The following is a 26,486-nucleotide window of genomic DNA, read 5'->3' as shown; positions in this document are numbered from 1 at the left end:
TAGAATTATAAACAAAACTCTAAATGTAATGCCTTCCTGTCCTGGGAATGGGATATTATCACTTTTTTTTAGATGGTTCTAATAAAAGTGTTGGTTAGCTATGGATGTGACTAAAAAGATCTATATGTGACCAGCAGGCCATTCTAGATCATACACATGGCAGTTTTTGATTTGTAGTTCTGTTTATTTGAAGGCTTTGTGCTACTATTACATGTCATTTTCTTTCTAAGATCCTCTTAAACACTTTTGAGAGTACATCTTGTTTTTCTACTTATTTGTTCATTCAGCACACATTTACTGGAGTACCAACTCTCAGATCCTGTTAGGTGTTATAGGTACAAAGACATAACAAAGTCCTTTCCCTCCAAGAGTTCAGTCTAGTATATTCTCAGTTAACAAGCCTCCCTGCTTGTCACTGAGTGTACTGCGTGGCAGGATTTCTCAATCTCAGCACTTTGACACTGGGGGCCAGATAATTCTTTGTTGTAGGAGGTTTGTGTCAAGGAGCATTATAGGATGTTTAGTAAGCATCCTTGGCTTCTATCAGCTAGATACCAGTAACACTGCTCCTACCTACCCCCCAACTATTGACAATCAAAAAATTCTCCAGGTATTGACAGATGTCCCCTGATGATAAATCCAGAATGTGAACCACACTTTTATGTGTCATTGATAAAAGGCTTTTGTATAATTGGTTTTCAACATTTCACTACAAAGCTAGCAAATGTAATAAAAAGAACACAACCTAGTTAAGTCACACAGTGCTTATTATTACAGGTGAGGGCTCAAAGAGGAATACTATACACAGTGTGTCACTGTTAATAATTAGAAGGCAAGACTCTTGGAATCTTCACCTATTAAAAGTTTTATTTTTCAATTTGGATGTCTATAAGATCACTTCCTGAGTTACTATGAGTTACTAAGTTACTATGTGCGAGAATAATGTACAGTTTCTTAGGGACTTCACTAAAATAACAAACCATATAGTAATTGGAAAGGGAGAGTCTACTATTAATAAAAACTAGTTCTTTTCTGAGCTCTTTGTATCAGCATTATCCTTTTCTTGTTAAGAGTGGAAGTATTCATTTTCTCTGGTGAAAAACCCGGAAGACCGGCACATTTTTAGAATGCTCTTTGTGTTCTGTAGGCATGTGACTTTGAATATTATTACTTTACTAATGGAATATTACCTGGCTTGGACTTCTTCACCTTATTGTTTTTCCACATTCAAACAATGTACAAAGAGCATTCTACAACCAGGAATTCATTTTGATAGCTTCTTGAAGCTTGTCCTTTAATAATGCCTTCCTTCTCAAAGTAGAGGGACCACTTTCCTATTAGAACTGGTGCTTCCCTGGAAGTCCTGAAACCTGAGTCTTAGATTCAGCTCTAGTACTAACTTGCATTTGTTTACCATCTCTCAGCCTTAGTTTCTTCACCTGTAAGATATAGATAGATAAAGTTAGGTTTATTTTATCATGTTTTCTAGGTAAGCATCCTAAATTCCACAGTCTTTGCAAATGAGCTTGTTTTCTTATTCTTACAGAATATCCACATTTCAGTTTCTGCACCTTTCAAGAATTTTAATTCACCATGGATAATCTGTCAGCAGAAGAAATGCAGCTGAGGGCTAACCAGGTTACTGATGAGGTAAGGGTTTTATGTGGAATAAGTCATTCATTCTCTTTCACTTTTCACAGTGGAAGCATGGCGGGACCTTCTTAGAAGACCATTTTGGCCTCTCCCTAGTCTGTTTATATTAAAGAATGCATTTGCCCTTGAGTGCCGTAACTACTAGCCTCTTATTTTGCCAACTCATCCAAAAACTAAATAAGTGCAAACAATCTGTATGATTTGTTTTTAAATAGTCATTGCTGAATAGTGACTTAGAACAAAGATAGATATGAAGAATTCTGGATGTTTAATTTTAACAGAATTTTCTAATATCTGTGTAATATCCCTGGATTTCTGCTGACATTACATTTTTATAAATCCCATTAACTATACTCTTTCAAATTTTCTCTTAAGCATCTGGTAGAAAGAAAATAACTAAAGTTATATTAGTAAACTTTATTTTTTGTTTTAAAGAAGGGAGGAGTGGATGGGCTAGCAATCTTTAAAAATAAAGTAGCATCATGAGTATGGCCTGTGATCAGATTTGGGGGGTGGGTGCCGGGGTCCAGCCCCAGCAGGATCCAGGGGAACCCTCAGGATGAACGGCGTGGGCGAATGAGAGAGTGAGTGAGACAAAGCTCGGGGCTAAGTCTGAAGTTTATTTTTGCACGGCTCCTTTATACCCTTAACAACATCTTTGGGGGAAGTGCATATTGCTTACACACAGGGCATCTCAAAACATTACAGCAACTTGACCTTCAACAGAAACTGGATGCCACCCACATACTTTTTCATTCACAAGAGTCTTTCTTATCATTTGGCCTTCAGGCCTGCTAACATTTTATGGCTTGCACCTGGTGTGACTTAAGCAACTTGAGTAGCCGACCCTGTTTTTCTTATAATTAATCTATTTTCTTTCTAATAAGCGTCATCTCTATGGGAACTAGATAGGATTAAATTTTTACAGAACAGAAATGCGAAGGACTGCAGAAACAGCAGATATGGCACAAAACAGGCTCTTAGTCTAAAAGTTAACCACCTGCAAGAAGTCACCAGCTAATCTCTATCTAAAGTATTTTCTATTAGACACATTTGTGGCTATCATATTTGTGGAGCTTTTCTCACCCCGTGAAGGGGCCTATGCTTAATAGTTTTTGTTAGCGTACTGTGCTTAGGATGTTTAGAACAATCAAGAGCATTTTGTGCAATGAGATCACACATTTATCAAACAAGCCAGAATGCCAGCAAAATGTTTGAATTGAAGCATTTCCTTCATCTCTGGCCCCTTCATAGGGTACCAGCGTCCACAAGATTTATTAATTAGGGTTTTAAGTTGGTCTTCATTCAGTGAAAGAGGAGCAGGAGAGCTCTCGGCAGGCAACACAAAAATCCTCAGCAGGGCAAACAAGAACAACAGCAGAAAAGGGGGGAGGGTAGAGGCCGAGGCCAACCTGGAGGGTCCCTTATCCTAGACGGCCTTGCCTGTCAGGTATTTTCCTCGTGACCTCGTCACGGGCAGGACCTCCCATAACGGCTCCCGACAGGTGGGGGTGTGCTACATATTTTAGAATGCTAAAACTCTTTTTTTTTTTCCTAGTCTCTGGAAAGTACAAGGAGAATCCTGGGTTTAGCCATTGAGGTAAGAACGTATTTAATCATCAAGTTAAGTATAGAAACTGTATAGAAGGAATTTTGATAACACAGACTAGAATTACTGTTGAGTTAGAATGATATTGTATCAATAAGCTTTATTATTTGAAATCGGCAATTGCTGAAATTGTCAAACCATGCACTAATGGGCCTTTTTGGCTTTTCTAATTGATAGTATTGGAATATAATAGGGAAAACAATTCACCATGAGTTTGTGACTTAATTATTGGGGGGGGGGGGGGCGTTAATATGTTAGGGCATGTTGGTTTGGGGAGGTTAGTTTTCTTCTAATCCTCTGAGAACTTAAGTTTCTAGTGTTTCTGCCTTGCTGTTTTCCAGACTTTGTAGCTTTTGTTTCTGTTGGTTTGGTTTAGTTGTGTTATCAGCTTTTTTCCCTTCTTTTAGTCACAGGATGCAGGAATCAAGACTATCACTATTCTGGATGAGCAAGGGGGTGAGTTGCAGTCATTGGCAGGAACTCTTTTTTTTTTCCTTTATTTTTTATTAGTTGGAGGCTAATTACTTTATAATATTGTAGTGGTTTTTGCCATACATTGACATGAATCAGCCTTGGATTTACATGTGTTCTCCATCCTGAACCCCCTAGCAGGAACTCTTGATTTGATTTAGAATGCCAAAAAGCCTTTTCAAATCAGCCACATTTAAAATTTATTAAGCCTTTGGGAGTACCTTTCCTTTGTAAGATAAGAGTGATATTTTGCTTCTTTTCTTCTGATTTAATTTATATCATGTTTTGTTGCCTATTTGGGGTGGGGGTCACAATATCCCATTGTCCACCAAGTATTTATTTATTAGGTAGCGGGGCTTATTGTGTGCACTGGTCATTTGTGTCCTGGACATTATGATATTCTTTCATCATTTTCAGAAATCAAGTTACATCCTTGTGGAATTGGAAACATTGCATTTGATTTGGCCCTGAGCAATCTGGTCTAGTTTTTATTCATCTTAGGACAGTCTTTAGGTTTTGAGCTTATTCAGTAATAGAAATGCTAGGAATCTGGTCCAGTGAGGCCTAAACCAATCTTCACATGCTCCTATTATACAAATTTCTTTAGAACAAATCTTTCCACAGTCAGAGGCCAGATACCCTAGAATCAGTATGTGAAAGACTTTTAAATTCTGGGCAGCATGTAATGCCATCTGGCCCTGATACAGTCACTGTGATGAATTGTTGGTGGATTCAGGGTTAAAGTTTGCTCTTCCATTATACTAATAATAGCACTTTCTGATTGGCAGCATGAATGTAACATAAAATTTAACTTCCACAACTTATTCTTAGAACAACTAAAACGCATAGAAGAAGGCATGGACCAAATAAACAAAGACATGAGAGAAGCAGAGAAGACTTTAACAGAACTCAACAAGTGCTGTGGCCTTTGTGTATGCCCGTGCAGTAGGTGAGTTGGTAAATCCAAATCTTTTTCAAATAAATCCAAAGTGAGAGTATTACCCTCAGAACCCCCCCTTTCAGCCCCCAGTAAGTGTTGCAGGGCCTAAATAAGAAACTTGGTTAGATCAACTTAATCTCTTTCTCCTTCAGGCAGATCGAACTTTTTATGTAAATGGGCACACTCGCTGAAAACCGTCACTTAAATTTGATCAATCTTTTGATCAAGTCCCAATTCCATTTTTAAATAATACATGAAAAGGTTAGGAAATATCCATCTGGATAATACATAGCAGGATGAAATTAGTGTGTTCTCCTTTCAAATAAGGAGAATTAATAAAACGTGTATTCTGTGGTAGGCACATGAGGGATGGCCAAGGAAATAAAGGACTTGGATCCTGGCATCAAAGGACTTACCATGTGGTTGGATAAATGAGACAGAATAGCAGAAAGTAGAAGCTATAGAGATCTAGTGCTAGATCTGTGATATCAATGGAGGCTAAGGGTACAGAACTACTAAAAGTTATTTTGGAGTTCATCTTAGAGGACAGAGTGGACTTGAGTTGGGCTCTGAATGATTAGAAAGATCTGGATGGGCCTGGCAGAAGTGGGAAGACATTTCCTGTGGAAGATTTAATGTAAATAAAGACTACAGAGGAGCTTGACTCAACTGTACTACATGATTCACATGGAGAAGTGGAAAATAAGACATAAGTAGGCAGTAAAGGAAGTTGAATGCCAGCCTAAGGGGTTGATTGATTGGAGTGGAGGATATAACTGCACACCAGGAGACCAATTAGGAACATTTTGTAAACTAGGCCTGTGAGCTATAACCTTATTATTAAGATTAGAGAGAAAAGTGTCAGTCAAATTCTCTTTAAATCAACTGAAAGAAAGAAAGAAAAGTGAAGTCTCTCAGTCGTGTCCAACTCTTTATGACTACATGGACTGTAGCCTACCAGACTCCCTGTCCATGGAATTTTCCAGGCAAGAATACTGGAGTGGGTTGCCATTTCCTTCTCCAGGGGAATCTTCCTGACCTGGGATCAAACCCGGGTCTCCTGCATTGCAGGCAGACGCTTTACCATCTGAGCCACCAGGGAAGCCAACTGATTATGTGTCAAATGTGAAGAAAGCGAAGTCGCTCAGTCGTGTCCGACTCTTTGCAACCCCATGGACTGTAGCCTATCAGGTTCCTCCATCCATGGAATTTTCCAGGCAAGAGTGCTGGAGTGGATTGCCATTTCATTCTCCAGGGGATCTAAGGAAACATCAAAAGAAGACTGAAGATTTGAAGCCTCTAGTAAACTAGGAAATGAGAAGTCTTCAAATATTTGTGTATAATGTATGAGATAATACTTGACAAAAAAAGATTTCATTCTTTTTAGTGACTTTATTATTAATATTTCAATTCTCTCCTTAATCTTGAGTAAAACAACCTCCATGTGTTGACAAATAACATGCCTATTCAGACAAAGATGAGAAGTCATCCATCAACTTTGAACTTCACCTTTGGCTGAAATGACATCATCTGAGGATTAAATGACTTATCTGTTCTGCTGAGCATATTCACTTTTAAAACAGCTTTGTAACTATCCAGTTGTCTCAGCCGCTGTGATATAGCAAGACCAAGATACAAAGGTTTACAGACTCAGCATTTTTTACTCCTCTAAAGGAGTTAGGAATGGAGGAGCTTTTGTTCTGTCATACTTTCAGTTAAGTGTTTTCATGTGACAATATTCTTTGTGCTATTTCTACCTAAGAAAACCTGGTTAAATGATTTATTAGTCAGCTTTAGTGTTTGGGCATAAGAAGCCAAGAAAGACAAGTCTGTTGACCTGTTTATTTAGACCTTGGTTGACTCTCCAAAAGTGTATATTTTAATAGCAATCACCTGTGAGTCAGGGTTTACCATATTAAGCAAACAAGTTAGAAACACACAGACTTTTTGATCTAAACTCTTAGCTATATTTTCACACTCACTTGTGCTTTTCTTCTATGTTCTGTATACCCTCTTGGAAGAGGTCAGGGGAAAAAAATAGTACATGAACTTCCTTGAGATAAGTATTAGAGAAAAGCAAAGAAGAGGAAGTTCTCTGTAGAGCCTAGAGCAAATTATCTCTGAATGAATCCTGAGATGGTCTAATATCATAGAAGGTGGGAAATGGAGCTATAGAAGTATTATTTTTATTTTTCTTTGTGTACCCAGCCAAACATGGGCAGGATTTTCTTGGACCATAGGTAGAGTATGCTCTTAAAGTAGTCCGTCCTCAGTTGTTCCTTGAAGAGAAGAGAATAGTATTTCAATTTAAAGACTGATTTTAATTGCCTTCCTTTCACCCATTTCTCCTTTATACCATTGAGCCCTTGCCCTCTATGGTATCTCTTCTGTTTTCACTCCTGCCAGGGGCGTGATCTTTCTAAGCTTATCTGCTAATCTGTGTTTCAGTTAGACTTATCATATAAATAGCCATAACATGAGCTTCTCAAAGGCAGAGACAGCATCTTAGTTTTCTGTATAAAGCTAGTACTAATTATGGTACTAGTAATAACAGCTCAGGTCCATAATCTCTCATCTGCCATTTAGAAATCTAAAAATTTTTGAAAGCCAAAGGTTTGTTTTTAATTAGGCTTCAAGATGTAACCTGAACTGAAGCTGTTTAATAATCTATCCCACTCAGTGTAATGTTAATCTGTTTCACTGCAGAAATATTGATATATGTGATTATGTGGTACTGCTCAGGATGTCTCACATCCAAAGATTTGGATGAGAGTTGTGAGCCTATATATTAATTTAGGTTCTTACTATCCTGAACACTTGAAATGTAATCCTTACAGTAACCTTAATAATGAGATAGTTTCTCTTACTATCACCATTTTGCATATGTGGAAACAGAGGCACCAAAATGCTACGCTAGCAAGTGGAAGAGCTGAGATTAAAAAACAGGCGGAGCCCTAGTTTTTAACTGTATGATGATACGTTGCTTGACTGGCAAGAAAAGAATGAAACCTTTTGTTGCTGCTATTGTTAGATGTATTGCTATCTAGAAAATGTCTTCAGTAGATTTGTTTTTTGAGATTTCTTTTGTTCACTGGTATTCATTGAAGACATGTCAACAGATCTTTTTTTAATAAAACATGGAAATAGCTTCACTTAACAGAACTGTATTATAAGAGAAGGAAATTTTAATTTTAGCTCATTCTTTTTAAAGGACTACTAGAATTTAAAAACAGACTACCAGGATTAAACTTTAAAACTGTGAATAAATGCCATTCTCTTAGCTTGCTACTATTTGAATCCTAAAAGCAAAAAGCACAGATCCTTATTAAAAATGTTATGTGTTTGTCAATAACTTGTTTTTTTGTTTTGGCCTCGCCTTGTGGCTTGCAGAATCTTAGTTCCCTGAGCAGGGATTGAACTGTGGTTCCTAGCAGTGAAAGCGCTGAGTCTCCTGGACCACTGGGGAATTCCCTTTGTCAGTAACTGATAAGTCGAAATTCTAATTAACAAGAGTTTAAAAAGAGGCAGGTTTATTTTTTTTTTTTTTTTTTTTTTTTGAGATTAAAAAATCCTTTTTATTGTGAAAAACTTCAAATACATATCAAGATATATAAATACTATAATGAACCCCTATGTACCCATCACCCAGCTTCATCAGTGATCAATTCATGGCTGGTTTTATTTTATTCCAAATCTTCCCTTCCTCTGTCCCCTCTTTTATTTTAAGCAAATTTCTCAGATTATATAATTTTATTTGCAAACTGTTTAATATATATCTTTATTTTTTTTTTTTTTTTTTTTTTTTTTTAATTTTTTTTTTATTTTTATTTTTTTTTTATGCTTTGAATCAGCCATGGATTTACATGTATTCCCAATCCCGATCCCCACTCCCACCTCCCTCTCCACCCGATTCCTCTGGGTCTTCCCAGTGCACCAGGCCGGAGCACTTGTCTCATGCATCCCACCTGGGCTGGTGATCTGTTTCACCATAGATAGTATACATGCTGTTCTTTTGAAATATCCCACCCTAAGTCTCAGAATTGTTAGCTGCCTAATGTCCCAGGTTAACCATGGTCAGACAAAGTAGTCTTTTGCCTTAACTTGCCTCTCTGCATTCTGTGCTTATGTTGCCAAATATAATGGCACACAGTTTCAAGACAGGTTGGTATTTCTGGGCAACCTTACTAGAGAAGTTAAAAGTTGGTACTACAGGTTTTATACTATTGAATCTTAAGTCATATTACAGTATAAAGATTCAGCTCTGATTAGTTAAAATAAATATTGAATTACTGTATTTTAGTCAACGTATGAGTGATTCCTTCATCCTACTCACTGGAAATACAAAATATTGAATATTTTGCCTTCTTTTCATGTTGATTCTCATAATTTTAGGACAGAACATCATTGTTCAGACATTCTTAGGAAAAATGAAGTATACACTGGTTTAAATAGTTTTCTTATTTTTCTTTTTATCTAGATTCTCAGATGTTGGTTGTTTCTATGAAATCAGGCAGGAATTTAAATGCATTATGTTTTGAAAACTCTAAACCTGCTTCTGTTCTGTTTGATTGGCATTCACTACTTTCTGCATTTCATTCTCTCACTTAATCTCTTCCTTTCTAATCTGCTTACTAAAAATGAAGATTTAACAGCAGAAGCTGAGCTCAGTAACTGATCAAAGGGAACTGTAAGATGCAGTCTTGTGGCGCAGTTTGGGCTGTTAACCTGCTGTCTAAAGGTGATGCTTCAGGTGACTTTTCTGTGCATGTGCATGGATTTTGTGAATGGTGGAGACTCTAAAAGCTGTGCTGTGGTGTGTAATGTAAAGTGAATTTGTTCTTGATGAGTGCTGTTTGCCAGAAGATTGGATTGACAAGAAGATCTTAATTTATAATAACATCCTTTGACTAATGGTTCTGATACTAAGTTTTTGCTAAAAAACATTTAAGATTATAAAACTAAAAACACCCTTAAAATTTCCAAAGAAGTTTTAAATAGGTTGATCTTTATAGAGAATTGCTGCATTCTAGTTCTGATCAAAGGTAAGGGGATTCAGTCTAAATACATGGACTGTGATTTCAGCTTCCTATCTTGTGTTAGGTTTTCCTAGTCTTTTCTGGCTCCAGAATCAAGATTTCCCCAGTTAAATATTGCTTCTAATGATTTTGGATTCCCCATGATTTAGGCCACTACCAAACTGAGGAATTAATTGCCAATGTAAGTCATCTTAAATGCCATTCGGAACAAGGGGGGTATAAATTTAAGATGTTATCATATCTAGTATCTCCTTTTAAAAATAAAAGTTTGCCTTCTTTATATGTTATCACCTGTTCCATAACACCTTTTATGCCATATGTTAGCTTGCTGTGGTTTCGTATTGAATTAATGCACAGCTAACCAATCTTAACTTTTTATGAAAGATAACCCTCTAGTTAGCCTACTGTTTATTATAATATTTGACTCCTTAATTTTGGATCTTTATGGGAACTTTGAAGACCATAGTTAAATGTTAGAAAATTGTTTTATTTCTACCCTTTGTTTCTTGCTCTTCTTTTTCTCTTTTCTTATAACCTGATCACTCCCCACACATGCACACCCTTGTAATTGTTATAATTGGTATTTTTAAAAAATATTTGTTTATTTGGCTGCATCAGGTCTTAGTTGCAGCCCATGGGGTCTTTGTTGAGTCATGTGAGATCTTTCATTGTGGCACATGGAGTCTCTTGCAGGCATCGTGGGCTTCAGTAGTTGCTGCCCACAAGCTTAGTTGCTCCAAGGCATGTGGGATTCCATGTCCTCTGCATTGCAAATCAGATTCTTAACCACTGGACCACCAGGGAAGTCCCACAACTGATACTTGTTTGATCCCTTTTCTCTTTGGTATGAAAGAATTATAGCTAACACTGGGCTTTCTTTTTACTGTTTTTGTTAGTACTAATGTTGACAAAGCTCAAAAAAGAAATTATTAAAGTTATTGTGTTCAGATTTGTAGCAGCTTCATAAATTAAAGGATATTTCAAATTCTTATTTTAATCATGCTCTTTTTGAATGTGATATTTATCTGAAAAAATACCTGGTATTTAAAGATTATTAATTCGGCTTCCCTGGTAGCTCAGACAGTAAAGAATCTGCCTGCAATGCAGGAGACCTAGGTTTGATCCCTGGGTCAGGAAGATCTCCTGGAAAAGGAAATGGCAACCCACTCCAGTATTCTTGCTTGGAGAATTCCATGGACAGAAGAGCCTGACAGGCTACAGTCCATGAGGTTGCAAAGAGTTGGACATAACTGAGTGAGTAACACAACAAAGATTATTAAAGTCTTCAAAACTGATAGTCGAGGTAAATCTAACTTTCTAGATGAGAGTTCTTAATTACATTAAAATCTACCCCAAATTTGCTTAAGCATTTTATTATGAAATCTAATTTTTTCCCAGAGGGGCTGTTAATTTTGTTATGCAGAAGAGTTTTGTTGCAAATCAGAATGGTTTCTTTCTTTCTGTAGACCAGAAACAACCCTGGCCCCATTGTCTTTTTACATAGCTATAGTCCAACTATTTTCAGCTGCTTGTAGATCTCAAAGCTCAGGAATGGTAATGGGTGAGAAAAATAAACACGCCAGTTGGTAATTTGTGCACTTAAAGCCGTGAACTTTTTAACTAAGGATCAGATTGAGGTTGAAATGAAAGAACAAAAATATTTGTCTAATGCTTACAGAATAACTTTACATCAATTATCAACAGCTTTGTGAATTAATAAATATTGTTATCTTATTTTTATATATAAGAAAAAGATGCTCAGAGATGGAAATTTGCATGAGACTCTGTAGCTACTGAATGACAGGTCTGGGATTAGAATTCAAGTCAATTTACTATAAATCTTGTGGCTTAGAAAAATCCTGGTGTATACATTTGCTTCCTCCAGATTAATTCCTTAGTGTCCCAATACCTAGAAATGCTAAGGTAGACTACCAGAGTAATTTAAAATATTCCTTCTGCAACAGATTGGAAGTCTCTTAGTGTTTCTCTTCCCTGGTTGGAAGTGACCTATTGAATTTAAATAAAACCATAGTGACAATAGAAGATTCCTAGGCTCCACTCCATACAAATTGAAATGGAATCTTCAGAGTGTAGCCTATTTACCTGTGTTTTCAAAATCATCCAGTTCACTTTGGTGCTCAGTCAAGTTTGGGAAATAGTACCTTTTAACGCACTTGAGACCCTTTGAAGGAAGGCAAATTAATTAAATCATTATTGTTTTTATTAGATACACAGCTGCCTGACAATGCCCTCAAAAACAGGTATCTTTTAGGGTTTTACAACTCAGTGGGAGAAGCTCCGTGGTAACAGCATGTGGCAGGATCTTAAGCAAGCCTTATTACCTGGAGTACAGGTGCTGAAAAAGGATGATGATATGCCGTCAACAACATATAAAGATCACTGCTTTGTAAACATGCAGAACACGTCATAAATGCATAAAGAAAGCAGTATAGCTTTTTTCCCAACCTGTTTGAAAATGAATATGAAAATTCAATTGAAGTCAGCTTTTTGCACCTTTTCCCTTTGATATTTGAAGAACATCTTCAAAGATCCAGTCCTCTTAAGGAGGAAGAGTTTGATAACCAGTCTGATTTTGTTTTAAATTATGCTTTTATTGAACCTCATTCACAATATCATATTAAAACAATCTGTTTGTACTTTATGCCCCTTATATCTAATTGAAGGAAGAATTCTCAGAAGTTGAAGGAATTTCAAGTGTCATTTTTTTTAAGGTTGAGGAGGTTGGAACTCATGTATGTCCCTTGTTAGACCAAGAGCCCACAAATCCTGTCCCAGTCCAGTGCCTATATGCGAAGACTCTGCAAAGCACACTGTCTTATTATTTAGCGACAGTTTGAATTCCAGCCCTCATTATTTAACCTGTTTTACAATCTGATATCCTAGTAAGAGTCCCACTTATGTTATTTCTATTAATATTTCTGGTTAACTTTCTGATAAATTTATATCCTGTTTATTTTGCTAAGTTACTATTATGCTGCTTTAGAATTTTGCCTGAGAATTTTGGATAACATGTATCTTGTTAACAGAGAATACATGTAAATGGGTTTTCTACTGAACAGAAATTATATATAAATGTTCGTTCAAATAATGTGTATCCCCCCTTGTTCCAGGAAGGATTTAACATGGCTTATTAATAACCAAATAGATTGATTAATTAAACATATAGTACCCTTTCTTTAGCACTGATGATTAAGGTCTAAGATCCAGTTCTTGGTTTGCCAAAACTGAATCCTCACATGATCCTAATAAGAAAGGACCCTCTACTTTCCTAAAATCTCTCCTTTGCTTTTGCAATTTCAAAACTTCATTAATATATCGTGGAATCAATCAGAAACCAACATATCCATATACTACTTTTTGTTTATAGAAAAGAAGAAACTAAAATTGTGTGAGTGGAAACTTTACCTAGCCAAGTAATCAGTAAAAAAAAAGTTTTGTGTTTTTTGTAATAGCTACTTAAAAGTCATTTTACCAGGTTCCTTTTCTTGCCATTTATACCAATTTAAGTATCAAATCCCATGGTAAAATTCTGACTTTGGCTAATTTTTAGTTGTATCAGTTAATCTAAAGCATATACTTTTAAGAGTTTTGGATCTAGGATCACTTTTTTTTTAAGGTGGATAAGTAAACCCTTAAATGAAAAAGCCCTAAACCAAAGGATACAGTTGTGACTGGTAACAGTGTGGCCAAGTTCCTCATTCATTACTTGTTTAATTTGGAAATAATTCGTGCCTTTCTTCATGATATTTGTTTAAGAAAACTTTTTTTTTAAGAATTTAATGTTATGAATTCTAAATTTTAAAAATGGGTCAGGTGGAACTACTACAGTTTAAGTAAGTGGGCAGCTGAGGTCTAAGAACTGCCCATTCTCTCTCTCTCATCCCTCATTAACCTCTGAGATGCTTCTAAGAAACCCTTAAGGCATCCCAGAACACCTTTCCTAATTTTTTTCTAGTGTCCTTTAACCTTTTTTCTGGAGTGTGTCAGAGGCTAGGGGAACCTGAAGAATCAAGTAATTACATTTTGCTAGTTAATAACTGCTCAGTGAAGAGTTGGTAAAAAGTAGTTTAACCTTGAAAAATTTATTTTTAATGTGGGCGGGTTTACACAGTTCATCTTTTCTCTACGCTAGATTGTGATGGAGCATGGTATAGATAATCTAGATCTAGCTGTATGTAGCTTTTATGCTAAGGGTGCTACGGCATCCCCAAGGTAACAAGCACTTATGATGACATTTCTCCCTCTCCTTTTTGGTGTCTCTACACTCCTGACTCATATAGGACAAAGAACTTTGAGTCTAGTAAAGCCTATAAGACAACATGGGGTGATGGTGGAGCCAGCTCTGCTAGCAACATAGTATCTAAGCAGCCAGGCCGGGTGACAAATGGTCAGCCTCAACAAGCGACTGTAGGAGCAGCCAGCGGGGGATACATTAAACGGTATGCCAGCTCTTCCCAATATTTTTACCCTTTTCCTAAATGAATGTCTTTCTCTGGAGGTTGGGTGTATTTAGCCATGAACAGTAACTTATCAATTAGAAACAGCATTTATTCTTTTTTTTGGGGGGGGGGGGATAGTTGGTTTTTTCATGGTTTTTTTTGGCTGCAAAGCATGTGGGATCTTAGTTCCCCAACCAGGGATTGAACCTGGGCCCCCTGCAGTGGAACCACTGAGCTCTAACCACTGCACCACCAGGGAATTCCCTTATTCCATTTTAAAATTTGCCTTCTGACAAAATGGTGACTGGGATTGTTGACCTTAAATGATGGATTAACTTTTCTTTATAAAGTACTTTCCAAATTATTCAAGTAGTCATGTTTTATTTCTGTAAATAAGATGTGCTTTAAAATGTATCATTTAGATTAGGAGTTGGCCAGATCCCTGTAAAGATAACTGTAAAGGGTCAGATAGTAAATATTTCAGATTTTACAGGCCATAGAATCTGAATCATAACTACTCAGTTCTGTTGTAGGGTAGAATCAGGCAATGGGCCACATTTGACTTTGGGCCAGAATTTTGCAACCCTATTTTTAGAGCAGTGGTTCTTTAGACTTAAGTGTGTATCAGAATCACCTGGGAGGTTTAGTGAAACAGACTGCTGGGGTCCCTTCAGGAGATCTGGAGTAGTCTTAAGAATTGGCATATTTTCATGTCTAACAAGTTCCCAGATTATGCTGAGAATTGCACTTTGAAAAACCTCTAAAGTCGTTTCTTCATCTTCTCTTAAATGGCTTTAAGACATTGTTCTCTCTTGAATCAGCCTTTCCATTTTCACTATAGAATATTTCCCAAGAATGGTAAGCTGCGTCTGTTTGTGTCTCAGTTGCTGACGTCAATTTGCTTATTTTTACAAAAACTAAATCCAGACTCAGTCCATGTATAATTCACCCAAAAGTACTGAATTAAGTGTCTTTTTGTAATAGTATAACAAATGATGCCAGGGAAGATGAAATGGAAGAGAACCTGACTCAAGTGGGTGATATCCTAGGAAACCTAAAAAACATGGCTCTGGACATGGGCAATGAGATTGAAGCTCAAAACCGACAAATAGAACGGATCACAGAAAAGGTAAGAGCTTCTTACTGCCACAGGAAAATATCTGTACCTTTGTGCCAAATGACATCCAGTACAGTGTTCAGTAATAGACATCTTGTACTGTGTACTCTCAGGGAGAACAACAGGGATAAGATTCTGTCCTCACAGGCCTTACAGTTTTGATGAGTTTCTAACATGTTGAAAAACAACAGTCAGGTCCTCCTATCTCTTACTTAGTTGGTCCATTTTATTTTATGTTAAATTTTTTATTTTGCCTGAGCTAAGTAGTTCTGTTGATATACAGCAAATAAAATAACTTTATTGTTGGTTCATTTTGAAACCAAGACCTTGGGATCAACTGGATTTAAAATTCATGAAAATTAAATTTATTAAAAATAATAACAAAATTTCACCCGTGAAACTCAAATCTCTTCTAACCTGTGAGCTGTCAGGGTTTTTTGTTTGCTGTCTTTCCCCTGAATGAGCATGTTAGCTTTTGGAATTTTATTGTGTTAGCTAAATTAGTAAAATTCCTGAAATTAGTAAATTCCTGAATCCTCATCTCATGAGTCAGTAGGTAACAATCAGTTCTGCAGAATGGTTCTTGTAGGGTGGACACACAAAAACAAGAGAGAGTCCTGTGAACAGCAAAAAAAGTGTGGTTGCTATTTTTTACTTCATATGATCTAAAAGATGCTGAAATTAAACCATGTTCAGTGTTTGGTAGTATCACAACTAAAAGCCGTTCTTGTTACTTCACTAAAATCTCAGTATACTTTAAAGATTGGGGTTTCTCTGTTGAAGAATTTATGATGGATTTCACTCGGGCAAAGAGTGGTTCATCAGATATTTTCAATGCTGTTATGTGGGTGTAGGCTACATATTTCCCATCATTTTCATTTACAGATAGATGTGGATGGCAGTCCATCTGTTCCAGAGATCTTGGGGTAAATTATTTCAGTCTCTGGGTTAGATCTAGGGTAACTCCAGATGAGATTTCTCTGGTTCGGCTCAGGGGACTCCCATAGGATCCAGACCTATAGCAGAGAAGAGCATTCTTATATTTTCAATGCATCTAAATGCAGTTGACTAGAAGATGCACCCTAGTTTCAGACATGTTAAACTGTGAAAAAAGATGTTACAGAACTCACGAAATATTAACAAGTTCTTCTGTTACATCTTTGTCATGTTTATACACCCACGTTTTTTCAAATGCATTTGATATTGTCACTTCTTGCCCAAAATGAGTTTTGTAATGTGACTTTGACTATTTCTTGAATTTTCTCAGTATATCAGTTACTCTCAGCATATGAAATTTAATGCTTATTAGAGCAACTTGCCTTGTCAAGTAATGCTGGTATCTTTTTCTTTTTTCCAGGCTGACACCAACAAAGATCGTATTGACAATGCCAATGCCAGAGCAAAGAAACTCATTGACAGCTAAAGCTACTGCTGTACTTCTTTATCATTTATTTACTTCCCCAGCTCCTCCTTCAAAGGCATCACCTTTCCAGAATTTGAAATTTTGGTTCCACACTCTTCTAATCAGGAGATGTGGAAGAAGATCTAGGAGTAACAGTCCCCCAATTTTTTAAATTTTCTCGTTTTCCCTTGAGGGTATTCTTAGTCTTCCTTCAAGCATTTTCTTTCTCAGTCCATACACTTAGGTTGATTTTCATACATCATTTATAGTGTTATTTTTTCATCCTCTCCATTTACTTTAGCAGGTTCTTCTGCTTTCAAAATTTGGAAGTGTTGCCAAAGACAGCCATGTGAAAGGAAGCGGGAGGCAGTGGGGGCAAGCACAGGGGGTGAGGCAAGAGATAAGAGGTTGTTACCTCAGTAAAACCTACAGACCCTAAAGCCAAAAGTGGCGTAACCACAGTGAATATCTGGTAGGGTTTAATTTTTATTTTAAGTTGCATTTATTGCCAGTTTAGGCAGTGCTTGGTTTTGGAGCCTGGGTACACAATGTTTTTGTTATGCATCACAACTTTGCAACCTCTGCTTCCAAAAAAAGAACAGAATGAGCTTTTTTAAAGTAAGCTTAATTTCTGAACTCTTGGTGATTCACCTATGTACATAGATTCTATGATCCATTTCATATTGCACATATAGGAACACATGGTATAAATGAGTAGCTTTATTTTCATATTATTAATAGTATCATGGTCCCATTACAGGCCTATTAACCTCATAAGTTTGTCATTAGTCTTTGAGGAAAAAATATGTAAATATGAATGTATAACATGAGAATTTCTCTCCACAGCAGGGCTTAAAATTTTTTGGAAAAGTTTGACAAAGTATCACGTGAATTCAGATTTACCTCAACGCCAAGAATTATGTTTAGATAGGAAAAAAAACTTATTTTGATCTCAGGTAGAAAATAGTTAGATTGCTTTGAGTTTTATGTAGCTTTAAACTTTTTTAAAATTAGAATTTATTCTGTTTAACTAAAAATGATTTAGAAGATTATGCCTTTGGTTTACTTATTGATGATTGCACTATCATTCTCTTTTGTGCTCCACTTCCAGAATCACATTTGTTTATAAGTGTTAGAATCTTACCGGTATTTGTCACCTTTATTTAAAAACCAGCTTCTGCACACTTCAAGGCTATTAATGTCGATTGGTTTGACAAATAACTACTGTTTGATCCTTACAATTAAATTTTGTAACTAATGGAATTGTTTTTTCAAATAGGTAATATGCTTCTGTGACTGCTTTGGGGGGATGGGAAGCAGTAATTTTGTCAGCTCTAATTTGACAAACTGGATAAAGCAAAGGTCCATAAATCAAATGGCACTGCAATAAAGAGCTGACTTTAGCACCCTTCCCAGCTTACTGGAAATATAGGACTTTTGCATCTGTGATTTGTCATGAAGTTCATTTTAATCATTACTAGTCTTTTATTCATTTGATCTTATACACAACCAACTGAAAGTGTTTGTGGGTGAATACCACAGCCTACTTCCTAGAGGAGATAGTTAACATGGGAAACTTTCAAAGGCTGAAAGGAAAATATTTAAAGCAAGATTTTAATTAGGCCTTCAGAAATGCCACATGCTGAAAGGAATAGTTTGGCAAGTAGTACTAAATGTGTAAAGCAAGAAGGTATAAAACACTGTAGTCTGTTCTTTACATAAATGCCCTTCCTAAAAGCATTAAAAAAATTTTTTTAATGCTATTACAGCCAAAGGAAATTGTTCTGAAGATACCAATATGCTGTTCCAACAGTATATAATTGGTTAGAAGTGTGAGCTAAGGCACCAGATTGTCTGGATTTATGCTGTAGCTCTGCCACTTCCTGGCTGAGTGACTGTAAAACCATTTTTTGCCTCCGTCTCCTTGTGTGTAAGGAGGGATTAATGATTTCTACCTCATAGCATTGCTGGGAAGACTCAACGTGTAATGCATGTAAAGCACTTAGAGCAGTGCCCAGCCAATGTAAGAGCTTATTTCATTAGACTGCTGATAGCTGCCCTTCTGTCTAGAGTGGAGCTCTTTTTGGGTCAAGGACCTCTTTGTGAATTTGGTGAAGGATCACACAGCCTCTCTCTCCAGAGAAATAGACACACAAGCATACACATGTGAATCAGGAATAAATGGGTCTTGAAAGCCCATCCATGGATCCAGGATGACATACTTTTCCAAAGCTTCTGCTACTGAGAAGAAAGGAATGAGAACCTAGAAATTAGGCTCATAATACACTAGGAATAGAAGCTGTTGACCTAAAGTTTTCTCCTGTAATATTGTCTGGAAACTTGTTCCTGTTGCTTTTGAAAGGTAGTAACTGAGATGGTTAGCACAGGCTCTGGAGTCTGACCATCTGGGTTTGAGTTTTGGTTCATTTACTAGTTTTGTGACCTTGAGCATAAAACTGACCCATAATGAAGGAGTTAAACGGTATCCTCCAGTGAACTTAATTTTTTGTTTAATGGTTAGCTCCCTCTTCAGATTTCTGGTCTTCTAATGACAATGATCTTTATCCCCTATAGTTGTGCCTGGTTTTTTTTTTCTTCCTTCACCCTTTTAATTCATTCTTCGTTACCACATTTCAACTCTAGATCTTTTTCATGTCATGTATGGATTATGAATCTCCACATAATTTTAACTTCTGCCTCCCAGATATCTGGTACTCAATTGCACTCAGAATTAGTTTCATTAAATGCTATTCTTTAGCATTTAAAGAGAGTAACCTAACTCTCTTACTAAAATTCTAAGTTATTTCAATTACATTTCTAATCATATTTATAGTTCTCAGATTGATAATCAAGTTCCTTATTCTCATTTGTTTTTCATTCTAACGTAGTTTGCAGCAAGCCTTCTGTTTCTGTTTTTCACTTGAAATAAAAAGCATCATTCACTGAGTCCTTACTCTGTCAACAGACACTATGCTAAATGCTTTTATGTATCTTTTCACCAAGTCCTTATAACACACCTGAGAGGTAGGAGGTATTTCCCATATTACAAATAAGAGTAAATTGCTCAAATTCATAAAGCATGTAAATAATGGACTTTGGGTTCAAAGCAGGATCTTTCTGACTCTGAGGATCATGTTTTTACTCAATGTACTACACTAACTTCTAACTGAGCTCTAAAAAACTTGGGTGACTTAGAACTGGTGGCCACTAGAATCTCAGCCTCCAGACCATAAATCAGCCTACTTTATTAACTTATATTTAAGTCTAAGTACTTGTGTACTATATCTTTGGGCATATTACATTTAGTCCTTGCCCTCAAGTAGCCCAATCTAGCAAGAGACAGATGAATATAGAATCTGAGAAGTGCTACCATAACAGATGGAGCAGTTAATTCGGCTTAGACTTCTAAGGAGGGGGCTTAGACATAGAGAAGGAACATGTTAGAGAGGGAATTCCTGACTGAGCAAACAAGACAGAGGAGAGAGACATTGCACTGTGGGTTTAATGAGAATAACCTGGTAAGACTGGGCAGGCAAATGAGAGCGAAGAGAGAATATCTGGAAATAAAGCTGGGTCCAGGTTGTGAAAGCATTTATAAGGGGACCCCATTGATAATTAAATGTCTGGAGACATTTAGGTTGTTTAATTTATACATTCTGATTTATTAGATAAGTACTGATAAAATATTTAGAGAAATGTTCAGTAGATCAGTAAGATTAAGCATTAAAGTTTATAAAAAACAAAAATTAATGATGATAAACCGGCATCCCCATACCTCCCCTAGTTGAGAAACAGAGAATGACATGGGAAAAAGAGAACCCCTAGACCAGATTTAAGGTCACAGAGACTTTCCTCAGAAACACTAGGTTCTTGCGCTCTCTTGACTGAATGGTTAAACTAGGTTTATAAAATGAGAACTAACAATACACGGTAAATAACAGCCCCTTGGCTAAGACAAAACTTCAGAAAATAGTGGAAGCTTTCTAAATGTTCTAAATTTTAGAACATTTATAATGTTCTAAATGTTTCTAAATTTCTAAATGTCAGTAGCAGTCTGAAATTATTTACTTTTATACCTTTAGTTTCTCTTAATAAGCATGGTTCCAGTACCACAAAAATGTTTATCAGTCACATGAAAGCATTTCAGTACTCTTGCAACCTGAACAAGAAGATGAAATATTTCTGCCTAATCAGTTTACTTTTTTGCTTTTAATTTTTGGCTGCACTGTGTGGCATGTGGGTTCTTAGTTCCCTGATCAGTATCGAACCCATGCTTCCTGCAGTGGAAGCATGGGGTCTTTAACCATTGGACTCCCAGGAAAGTCCTATTAATTAGTTATTTTCAAAAGGCCATTTACAGGTTAAAGTTCCCCTGTCTTCTCCCTTTAAAGGATTAACCTTTCTTCCAGCCATAGTTATTAAAAATATCTTTATTTAGTATATTCTCTTATTCAGAGAATAAATTTGATAAACATAAGTTGTAAAATATTGTAGCAGTAGTTTTTTTTGATAGGTAATTTGATTATTAATAGTTATAAATACAAAAAGATTACCAGAAATAAGACATTGTTCCTAATAAAACTTCAGGAAAAACTTGATTATTAAAACCCTTGTATCTTACAAATTTTGCATATAGAGTTTTAGCTCTTCTCAATAAGGCACCTGCAATAGTTAAAAAAAAAAATTGCTACTGCAGCCTTGCGGAACACCTTAGTGTTGTGTTGTTTCTCTGGCAAAGTACAGTGTTAATCAAAAGTCATATATTTACATACATCCTAAATTCCAAGAATAAATACTTGGAGGGACTGGAATAAAATCATAAATCCTCAGATTAACCATAGTGGCCTCTCACGAATTACCTGAATTTCATAAAAACATGAAGTGTCAACACAGAGGTGGAATGGCAACTGATTTTATGAAAGCTCACACACTGAAACACATGAAATTTCAAGCTGTTGTGTGGAGCTATTCTGGTACCAGGCAGCATCCCCTCACTGTATACATAGCAACTAGCTACTGTGTTTCTTAAAGCCAAAGTAGTGATGGTTTTGAAAATCAACATTGTCCTTTGCCCTATCCGTGACTCAAAATGGAGGACACTTCCTGTCTCTTGGTTCCTTTTAGCTTATTTAAGATGAGCCCTGGAAAGGAAAACGATCACTGCGTGAAATGTGACCTCCTGGAGTATCATCTTCTTACAGCAGATACCCTTGACAACAACAGGAGCCTTTCAGTCAGCCAGATTGCAACAGGTTCCAAGTCAGTATACTCTATAGTTCCCATGCTCCTGGAGGACATCATGCAAATTTCTTCTTGGTGGCTGTGAACCTCTCCATGTACTAAAAATCATGAAAGAATTATGTGTTAGTATGCCTGAGAAGGTAATTAACTTATTGGTTATTTAGGATTATTTTTTAAATGGTTATTTAGGACTTGATGATTCTTTTTCCTTTAGGTTTTTATGGTTCATTTCCTACAAAATCTACTTATTCTAGATGGAGATTTAAGGCACATGGTTTTGTGGAGTTTTTTCCTCCTTATATCCTAGTAGGAAACCTATCAAAAGATAAAGATGCTTTATGATAAGCTGTTTAGAGAAAAAAAAAATCATCTTGGCACAATACCATTTGGCTGATTCTCAGAACCCACCTCCATAATGGGAACAAATCCCATTGACATAAACAGGATTATGTTGTACATACATCCTGTACATACATGTATCTGTAAACACTCATGTGGGTTACTTCACCTTTCTCTTCTCTGGAACAGGAAGTAGAAATGCAGAAGTACAATAATACATACCTTATCATAGCCTTCCAGTTCTCGAAGTTTCTTAATTTCAAAAAGGTTGCCTTCCACAGCAAGCAGACAGATCTGTGAATCACTGAGGATGCTCTGTGGAAGCATACTGAGCTCAAGACAGTTCTCCTCCAGACGAAGAACTTTAAGACGAGGACAAGAAGATATCTTCACTGAGATCTGAGCTATCTGTTGAACAACAGTTTTTTAAAAAGGATAATAAGAAAAAGTACAAGCACTATAGTGATTATTTTTTACTAAATTAAAACAAAAATCTTTACTTGACTATTTGTCCTAGTTCTTTCTTTTACCACCCCCATTTTCTCACTTCCCACTCATTCCAGAAGCCTCTTGTGTTACCCAGCTTCTGTTACTACTCCTCCAGTTTTTTGGGGGAAAAACTTTTGAAGGTCACCAGTGGCTTTTTTTGGAGAAGGAAATGGCAACCCACTCCTGTATTCTTGCCTGGAAAATCCCATAGATGGAGAAGCCTGGTGGGCTCCAGTCAATGGGGTCACAAAGAGTAGGACACGACTGAGTGACTAACACAACACACAAGTGGCTTTTTGGAAACAAAACTCTGATAATAAAAGCACTGTTCATTATATAAAATTTGAGAATCACGAGTTTAAAGAAAACAGCTGCCTGTAATCCATCACTGTAAACATTTTGGTAAATTTACTGACAATCTTTTATATGTACATAGATGCCAACCAGTTTTCTGCCAAAGTCAAGGATTCATTGACCTCATTCCCTGTTGCATTTGACTGTGCTGTCTATTCTTTCCTTGAAACTCCCTCTTATACATACTAAGTGCTGTGGGGGTTTTTTTTCCCTGTTTTTTGAATTATTCCTGATTTTTGGCTTCCCTTCTTGTCTCTATGGGCATTTTTCAAGCAGCAGTCCCTAGTACTTAATATTTGATTTTTCTAAACTTTCTCCTAGGAAAGTCTGTTCATTCTTAAAGCTATCCCTTCTGTTAAACTATGTATCTACATCCATTTCTGCTCACCTCTATTTCCTCTCCTGTGTCTCTGATTTTCAATAAAATACTTTGGATGCTTCAGCATCTTGCCCATTCCCAAGAGCACCACTCTTCTTTTAGCTCTTGAGTGCAATACCAAGCAGTTATCTTTGACTTATTCACCTCTTCTGCCCTTTAAATGTGCCAAGTCACCTAGTTATATTTACTCAGTCTAGTAATCATCTCAGACCTTCACTGGGACCTAGTTAAAACTCAAATTCTCAGGCCCTACCCCAGACCTACAAAGTCAGAAACAATGAGTATGAGGGCCCCATGATCTCTTAACCAGCTGTCCAGGTTATTCTAATGCACGCTAAAACCTGAGAACCACTGATTTAATTGAGCATAGGAATGTAGAGCAGGTGCTCAACTTACTTAGCCAATTTTTTCCCCAAATATTCAGAATGTTTTCCCCAAAAGCTCAAGAACATAAAAGAATAACTACTTTAAGGAAAAGATAAGACCAGTCCCCTCAAAGACTGAATTTCATTCTAATGTAAGGTCAATACAAGCTAGAATAGTTTGACCAATAAAACTTAACTGCAATCTTTGGAATGTCCTACATCTCTATGCTGTCCAATATGGTAACCACTAGCCACATATGGTTACTGAGCTATTGAACCATGGCTAGTGCAGCTGAAGAAATGAATTTTTTTTAAGTTTAAATGAATTTTAATGGCCATGGAGCTACTGACTACTGTAATGGACTATGCAGATTTAGAAGCACAGTCTAGAAAACTAAAGACAACCTGGTCTCACTATGATTACTATTTCATCATTTGTGCTTTATTTCTAGATCAGATATTGTTTCTCCAGTCAGATACATGTTAACCAAAGAGCTTGTGAAGTTAAACAACTTTAAAATACTACAATTAAAGCTATCCAACAAAGAAATGAGTGATCTACAGAAATCTATCACTGATGGTTTTTCAGCAAAAGCAAGATACACTTGACATGTCAAAGACAAGACAAGTGAATGACCCCTGATGTCCCAACTCAGAACTTACTAGTTTAAGCCTCTTTTTCACTCTATCTTCCCGACATAGTTCCTAGATAGTTCTCTGACATAGTTGCTAGATAATCAGAAGTATTTGAGGATTACCTGAAGAACTCAAGTTTCCTGAGACAGGTTTCAGTTTGGATATTACCTCCCATTATCTATCCCACCCTCCAAAGAACACCTACACAACAAACGCATCCAGTGTCTCAACCAACTTCATGGTATGTTGGGCTTTGAAATTAGTCCGGTCCCTCTGATACCCCTCTCCATGAATATAGTGTAGAGAACAACTGGTTATTCAGGAGACTGCAAACCGACATAACACATTGTAGGAAAAAAAACTTAAGCTCTAGACCTGGTTCTGGTTGAGGTTGAGTTCGATGACTTGCAGCTCCCCGACTATGTCAGGTATGCTCCGAATCTGGTTCTTGGAGAGATCCACTACATCCAGGTGCCGTAGGCTACACAGCTGTGGTGGCAGAGCTCTCAGCTGGTTCCCAGAGAGGCTCAGGGTCTTAAGGGCAGATAGTTGCCCAAAAGTAGATGGCAGCTCTCTCAACTGATTGTTGTTTAGGCTTAGTGTCTCCAGCTTCTTCAGATTGCATAACTCGTCAGGAAGAGCAGCTAGCAAAGAAAAATTTAAAAACCTGAATCTGATACAGCTGAAAAACACCTTTAATGAAGTTAAAAAAAAAAAAAAACTATATGGCAGTCTGTTACGCTTCTTGTTAAATATACATAGGCTTTTCACATGTTGCCCCATTTTTAAGTATTGCATCTTTACCAACATAGTCTTCAGAAGGTGAGGGTGCCATCAAAATGCAGGAAAACATTATGTGTATGATTGGTTCCTTTTGTGAAGAAGCCACTGCACAGTCCCACAGCAGTTTTGTGGGATTGGAAGGCCCTCTCCTTCCCATACTATCTGCCCTTCCAAATTAGCAGCAAAATTAACTCTGTTTACAGTACACTCCAAAGATAGTCCCTTTCAAGTCCAAATTAACTTCCTATCAATCATTACCCCACCAGAGGAGGCTGATATATGTAATTATAAGAGACAGAACGCCTCGAGGATTCTGCCGTTCTCCCGCGTCTTGAGTTCCCGGAATCTTGTAAGAAAAAAACAAAAAAACAAAAAACCCACCTTTTTTGTTGTTGTTAGGTTCTGATACATTTGCTTGAATACCAGTTTAATAACATTATAATTATACTCCAAACTCTATTCCAAGAGAAAAACCACCCTTCTTAAAGCCGATCACTAGCAAAATTCCCAGGAGCAAAAGCCATACTTAATTTGTTATTGTTCAAGGAGAGGCTCTTCAGCAGAGTGAACTTTCCTATGACCACAGGCGGTAGATTCTCAATCTTGTTGTTGGACAAGTCGATGGTCCTGAGATTGCTTGTCAGCTTCTGCAACTCTGAGGGGAACTGAAGGAAGGGGTTCTCAGACCAGAGAATCTCTTACCTATGAACTTCACCGCCCGCCGGCCCTTACCCTTTACACTCCTCGGTCGGATCCCTCCCAGTTCTCACCTCGGTCAGCCCACGGTCTTTAAGTTGAAAGACACCAGTTTTCTGCGCGGTTTCCACATGAGCGCGGAGGGCACTGTTTCCCATTCTAGCGCCAAGGCTCAGGTCCCTGCGGGAAGGAAGCGCATCTGTCACTGGTCGGTTCTAGCCGGCACCCAGTCACCCCGTCGGCCTCCCGGCTGCGTCTCAATCCCCAGCTGTCACCTCCTGCCGATCCCAGGATCTTAGAGGCCAGCTCAAGAGTGGCAAGAAAGAAAGAGAAGAACACCAGGCCCTGCCGATTTTGCAGCTGATCCGAGGCGAGACGCTGCTAGGAGTTGAGGGAAGATCAGGGACCCCCCGAACTCGCCTCCTACGGCTCAGCTCACGGCTGGTTCGGCAGGGGAAGACCCGGGATCCGCGCTCACTGGGATGCGCTGCCCAGGCTTCCGCAAGGGCGGAAACG

General features: G+C 37.3%; 2 protein-coding genes across 7 annotated transcripts in view; one reads left to right on the top strand and one right to left on the bottom strand.

Annotated features, from left to right (window-relative positions):
- Positions 1–18,165, top strand: part of SNAP23 (synaptosome associated protein 23) — a 38,955-nt gene extending 20,790 nt beyond the window's left edge. For 2 of the 4 annotated variants that reach the window (XM_043919130.1, XM_043919131.1), the window contains 8 exons: positions 1,547–1,650; positions 3,212–3,253; positions 3,670–3,718; positions 4,565–4,682; positions 9,151–9,183; positions 14,011–14,169; positions 15,154–15,298; positions 16,644–18,165. In XM_043919130.1, the coding sequence (XP_043775065.1) occupies positions 1,594–1,650; positions 3,212–3,253; positions 3,670–3,718; positions 4,565–4,682; positions 9,151–9,183; positions 14,011–14,169; positions 15,154–15,298; positions 16,644–16,709 (669 nt within the window). In that variant the 5' untranslated portion in view covers positions 1,547–1,593 and the 3' untranslated portion in view covers positions 16,710–18,165. The remainder of the gene's footprint in view (positions 1–1,546; positions 1,651–3,211; positions 3,254–3,669; positions 3,719–4,564; positions 4,683–9,150; positions 9,184–14,010; positions 14,170–15,153; positions 15,299–16,643) is intronic. The other 2 variants (XM_043919133.1, XM_043919132.1) reach the window with 1 other exon arrangement.
- Positions 18,166–21,100: 2,935 nt separating this feature from the next.
- On the bottom strand, positions 21,101–26,482 carry LRRC57 (leucine rich repeat containing 57). Of its 3 annotated transcripts, XM_043919127.1 has the most exons (6): positions 26,391–26,482; positions 26,045–26,150; positions 25,801–25,939; positions 24,867–25,135; positions 22,491–22,676; positions 21,101–22,027 (listed from the first exon to the last, which is right to left on the bottom strand). In XM_043919127.1, exons 2-6 carry the CDS (start codon positions 26,126–26,128, stop codon positions 21,986–21,988), a joined length of 720 nt encoding a protein of 239 aa, XP_043775062.1. In that variant the 5' UTR covers positions 26,129–26,150; positions 26,391–26,482; the 3' UTR covers positions 21,101–21,985. The 3 variants fall into 3 exon arrangements, with proteins under 3 accessions (XP_043775062.1, XP_043775061.1, XP_043775060.1); XM_043919126.1 differs by lacking the exon at positions 21,101–22,027 and having other exon boundaries at positions 22,057–22,676; XM_043919125.1 differs by lacking the exons at positions 21,101–22,027; positions 26,391–26,482 and adding an exon at positions 26,246–26,281 and having other exon boundaries at positions 22,057–22,676.
- Between the last annotated feature and the right edge of the window lie 4 nt (positions 26,483–26,486).

The sequence above is a fragment of the Cervus elaphus genome, chromosome 12, assembly GCF_910594005.1.
Source record: "Cervus elaphus chromosome 12, mCerEla1.1, whole genome shotgun sequence".
Taxonomy (NCBI): Eukaryota; Metazoa; Chordata; class Mammalia; order Artiodactyla; family Cervidae; genus Cervus; species Cervus elaphus.
The sequence above is the reverse complement of the archived record's forward strand: the minus strand, read 5'-3'. Positions and strand labels throughout refer to the sequence as shown.